The 5,654-nt window shown below is 39.6% G+C and overlaps 1 protein-coding gene across 1 annotated transcript in view; it reads left to right on the top strand.

Moving 5' to 3' along the window:
* Window positions 1-5,654, top strand: part of LOC101857578 (para-nitrobenzyl esterase) — a gene marked incomplete at its 3' end in the record, with an annotated part of 93,216 nt that overhangs the window by 43,517 nt on the left and 44,045 nt on the right. The window contains 1 exon segment of the mRNA XM_005100560.3: window positions 1,474-2,014. Within this exon segment, the coding sequence (XP_005100617.2) occupies window positions 1,808-2,014 (207 nt within the window).

The following is a 5,654-nucleotide window of genomic DNA, read 5'->3' as shown; positions in this document are numbered from 1 at the left end:
GAGAGAGAGAGAGAGGGGGTGGGGGCCTTAGGGGAGGGGAAGAAAAGGATCCTCAATTATCAGCTGACATTTAAGTAAGTCTGTAATTGTTTGCGTCAGTATAGGTATGTAGCAATGTACGCCTTGATTGCATCAGCTTAGGACTGTTGTACGTGTGAAATACATGTGAAATTTTGTAAAACTGAAGAGAGTTCCTAAACCAATTATATCTATCTGAGTTGAGAGCGCCTGAAGAAAAAACAACAACAAACAAAAAAAAACACAAAACAAAACAAAACAAAACAAAACAAAACAAGACAAAACAAAAAAAGAACAAAAACCACTGCCGTTTGGTATGGCTTTGTAGGGGTGATATGGACTGTGTCAATGCAGTTTTTCTTCATTGCCCGAGGAATACTTTATAATCCTATTATACAAATGGTGCCCTCACAACAAATAATCCTAAACAAAACATGTGGCATCGTGGTGAAATCAGACGCTCGGCAAAAGAATGGAATATAAGAAAGTTGCATATTTTTTCCGCCCGTCGGGCGATTTTTAGAGATTTAATTTTTGGAAAAGAGGGAAGGTGTGGGTGTTGTCCCTTTGAAATGTCCATTCAAAAACTTCTTATTTCTATGTGGATTTTATTTGAAAAAATGGGTTGATCAAAAGTACAAAACTTATACATTTGTAGTTCTCAAGGACACTCAAGCTTTTAAAGACACCAAACTTTACGGGCATTTTCTCGCTAATATTTCGTCTCTCGCACTAGGCGAGCCCCATGATCCCCTTCAATGACAAGTTACTCGACTTCTATTCAGGACAGATAGGTAAATGGGTAGATCTATTTTCTCATCAATCGGAGGGCAAACGAGCACGCTCTTAGATTATAATATCAATAAATCCGTATGCCCAAAAATTTAACGAGCGACTGATTCCACCGCGTTGTGTCACAAATGCTTTAAAACCCTCCGCTGGTTCTTAATTCTATGTAAGGGTCTTTTCATCTCTAAATTGCACTTGCAATAACCTTAAAAAAACAACAAATATTTGATGTATTTCAAGTGTGGTTAAACTTAAAGGGCACCAACCTTTATAAAGAAGGAAAGACTCATCAAGTACAAAAGAGTTGACTTGGTTGTTCTGACAACATTGCGGATGACATTGCTTTTCACTGATAATTTGTGTCTGCATTGTTCAGAAAATATCAGGTTTAGGGGGATAATACGTTCTCAAACTAACGGATATAGAATATAAATTGTGTATTCAGTTGCATCATATTCTCCAAAAATTCTTGGCAGAGAAAAGACACGATAAAACATTTTAGGAATCTTTTCTCAATTTAGCTTCTACATTACGTATGTATACATTCGTATATTACATATCATCTATGTTTTCTAGTTTTTCTTTCCTTAATCATTGACTTTTTCCTAATTTTCTTTAGAACTTGAGAAATAATAATATTTTCTTTCTGTATCTCTTTTTTTTTAGGTTTATCTTCAAAGACCGCAACAAGACCGGAAAGAAGAAAGAGAATAGAAAGCGCCCTTGTGTCAACTTTCCACAGTTATGAAACTTCTGGAACAGATCAAATTTCCGAGATATGTGATTGTTCAGAAAAACAAGACAAACAAAAACTTCATTTCTTTCACTGTTCACATTTTGGAAAAATATCTTTCCAAACGTGACAACTCAACTTGAAGAACTGTGTATCCGTAGACAAGTATAAAGTCAGTGATTCAACACGCTTTCTCTGAACTGATCAGGTTATAATCATTCATCTTGAAGACTCGACGGTCTCTTTGACGTTGGGAAAAAAATCAAGATGTTTTCTCTACACATATTGTGCTATTTGTGGGGTATTCTACTCATGACAGTCGTGGGCGGGGCTTCCGCACGGCGAGGGGTGGAGAGACACACCAAATATGGTAACGTGAAAGGTGTGATCGAAGCAGTGCACGGTGGACACAGGGTGGAGAAGTTCTTGGGCATCCCTTACGCCAAACCTCCGGTGGGAGAGCTCCGTTTCGAGGTAAGATAGATTAAATATATCTTTATTGTCCAGATCCTGGCACATTGGTTTGGTGTTTCACCACGTGTACACACACACACACACACACACACACACACACACACACACACACACACACACACACACATACATACACACACATACACACACACGCATACACGTGCACACACATGCACACTCACGAAGGCTTACAATCACATGCATAATATAAATGAGCAGCAATATAAATAATAATAACCGTAAGCTTGATACACACTCAATGTTATTTTGAGTAAGTGGCCTCTGTGAGCTGTGGTTGCTCCTTTTATTTTCTACAGTAAAAATATCCAAAGAAATCTGAAGTTTCCTAGATTTCTATTGCTGTCAGCTCTTTTATTTGATTTTATATAGTAAGTTTAAGTGTATTTCCTAGCTGCCTCACTCTTCTTCAAGTAATCATATTTAACAAATATTTTAAAAGGTAATGTGATATACTCGTAAAAACAGAAAGGAGGAGGAGGAGGAGGAGGAGGAGGAGGGGGAGGAAGAAGAAGAAGAAGAGGAGCTAAAAATGAGAGGAGCGTCTTTAGTTATGTATCTATTTATCATAATTCATCTTCTAAGTTCCTACTTGAAATCGGAACATTAATGATTTCGCTACGCTGCAAAAGGAAAAAACAAAAACAGGATCGAAATCATATTTTTTCGCGTTGACTATCTCGCCTTATAGTTTTAATCTCCACAAAATGTTTTTCTTTCTATCACCGGGAAAAATGTAGCCTTCATAGTAAATGAGAGTCTGAATGCGCTCTATCGCTACCGTATCGCATTTAGTGTTAATATGAGTGAGCGCCGCTTTCCCTCGTCTTTCCAGGCCGACGAAAGAACCTTTCCGCGCCCGCTGTCTCTTCCGCTTACCTTGTTTATACGGAGGTGGCTTCTGAAATCTGGGGAAACAGAATACTTCAGCTTTGCGTTTCTTTTATGTTCTTCTATTTCCTCTTAAGTTTACATTTCCGGAACTCTTGTTGCCACTTCCTTGTCTTGTTTGAAGTAGCAAATATCGGGATTACGTCACGAAATAGCCTTGCAAAGCTTAAATGGAGATGACAGGAAGGGCAATAGGGATTTCCCGCTAACTTGTGGAAAGTGAGACAGGATGAGCGCACGACGCAAAAACAAATGTAACTGAAGACGGTTTACGCCGCCATTGAAATAACTTTAGATCTTTTAGGAGGCGGGCTGCTTCGGCCCTGCCTGTCTGGGTCAATGAGAACTGAGAGAGACACAACGTCCCAGCAGACAGACAGAGGTACACGATGAAAAACCCCTCCCCTCACGAGAATCGAACCCCGTCTTCTGCGTGCGACGGCGAAAAACCTAACCACTACATCAGTGACGCCTGTGCACTTTTGAAAGGCACGTTCAGTTGAAGCAATTGAAAGTAGGTCTTAATGATTAATATGTAGATCTAGCCGGAGTTCTGTGTTAGGATGAAATAAAGGCAGGATGGTTCACAGAGGCATTTCCGTTCCATTACAATCATGTTTAGAAATACAGTAGGATAAATAGTATGACCTTCTCACAATGAACGGTGTGTATAAGAAATATCGATGTAGATTTCTATGGCTAACTATCATAATTTTGATATCATGTTCATCGTAGGAGTTTAAATATCTTGGCACCATTTTCTCTGTAAACAGGTCAATTGACAGAGAAATAGAAACGTGAACAAAAAAAAAGCCAGTTACCTATCAGCTTTGTACCGTGTCTAGCTCATCCAAACATCTGCATGGGCACAAAGAGACAGCTTATCACTTCAATAGATATACCAACATAATGCGCCCAGTGCCAGAACTGGACATTGAGTAAAACCCTTAAAAGCAAAATAACTGCATGCGAGATTAAATGTTTCCGCAAAACTCTTAACACCACAAGAAAAGACAGGCAAAGAAATGAACAAGTAAGAGCAACTATTAGAACAGAGTCCTGCCTGCATTTCATTGAAAAACAGAGAATAAAATAGTTCGGCCACCTGTTATGAATGTCACTTTGCTAGCAAGCCTCGAGAGCCTATAAGACCAAGTACTCAGGCTATAAAGTAAGAGGTAGGCCACGAAAAAGATGGATTGAGAGAGTCAATGAATAGACTCCTGAGAAATTATAACATCCCTATTGAAAGAGCTGAAGAGCTGGCTTACTATAGAAAACTGCATCTCCCATCGATGTTAAATGACAACAGAGGATGAAACAGTACAATAGATAGAGGTTTTTTCGTTTTGAACTGGAGACAACGACGTATTTGGGAAGAGTAACACAGCGAAACGAATGAAGTATAGTTCATGATTTTACATTTAGCAACTGTAATTTCTGGAGCATTTCGACATAAAAAGATAAAAGGTAACCAAATCCTGTTCAAAGCCTATCTTACTTTAAAAGAGGTTTAAATGGTTTTCGAAATTTCTCCCCTCTTGACTTGACAGGAAATACCTGCTCAAGGCACATGTAACGAAAGATATCGGTCACTCTGCCTTTTTGACGTGACATAGATTTGTACCCTGTGAACTTGCTTTGTAGTCCTCATTTTGCTACTAACAAAAACCTGCCCCCCTCCGTCCCCCTCCCCCAGAAATCCCTCGATATCGTGAACTTCAATTAGTTCAAACACGACACATGCGTTTTGCACATGCATGTTGGCAATGCGAAACATATGAAGCAGTGATATCCTGGAGGCTTTTCAAATATATAGCAAATGTTTCAAAAACCCTTTCTGAAAAAAAATCGAGTTTCATTTCTTGAATAAAAAAAAGACATTTCTTTTCCCTGCTTTTTATTTTCTTCTTTTACATACAGAATTGTCTGTTCCTTCATCTCAAATTTTGAAAAGCAAACATTTTGAAAAGCTTTCAGCATATTTTAAGATCTTGTTTGCTATGGTTGTCTGTTAACAAGTTATGAGATAAAGAGCCATACACGATGACAGAAAACGAACGTCCAGGCCAAAGGGATGAGCGACTAGGACATTTTAGTGTGGGGGTGATTATCGTCCCGCCACACCGGAGGTATCACTCTCCGCCTGTACACCGCACGTCCATCTGTAGCGGTGTTTTTTGGCACTCCCGGCGCTAGCCCAGTGATAACGTCTGGGGAACGTCATGGCCCACGATTGGCGTCACATGTGATGAAAACATGGCTTCAACTCTCTGAAGTGTGGACGCAGCCACTTTCCCGCGCCTGTCGGATCATCGGATCGGACGGTGTGATGTGTTGGTTTTGGCCGTGCTCCCGAGCAGAGGCCGTTGAAGTGCATGTACATAAGCTGGATAACCGAATTAGTACTATGCCTGTTGAGATGTCCGGTGTTTTTGCTTTTGTTTTGTTTTGTTTTTGTTTTTCCCTTGAGCTTTCTGGTGCAAATTACAATGCTGGGAAGACTGTTATCTATCAGAACTCTTCCCCCCCCCCTTTTTAAAAGGTTTTCCTTTTTTTCCCGTGTACTCCTTCCGTTGTGAGATTGTTTTGTGAAAAAAGGGTGGGAGATAGGAACGAGGAGCCAATAGTATGGGAATTTATCTATCTGTATCTGTTGAGATTTCAAGCAAAAATATGTAGGCAGAAGTATTAACAGTTTGAAATTTGATGCCGTATTATTGTTCCCTTT

The sequence above is a fragment of the Aplysia californica genome, unplaced genomic scaffold (assembly GCF_000002075.1).
Source record: "Aplysia californica isolate F4 #8 unplaced genomic scaffold, AplCal3.0 scaffold00251, whole genome shotgun sequence".
NCBI lineage: Eukaryota > Metazoa > Mollusca > Gastropoda > Aplysiida > Aplysiidae > Aplysia > Aplysia californica.
Note: the sequence above shows the minus strand (reverse complement) of the source record. Positions and strands in the feature narration are given on the sequence as shown.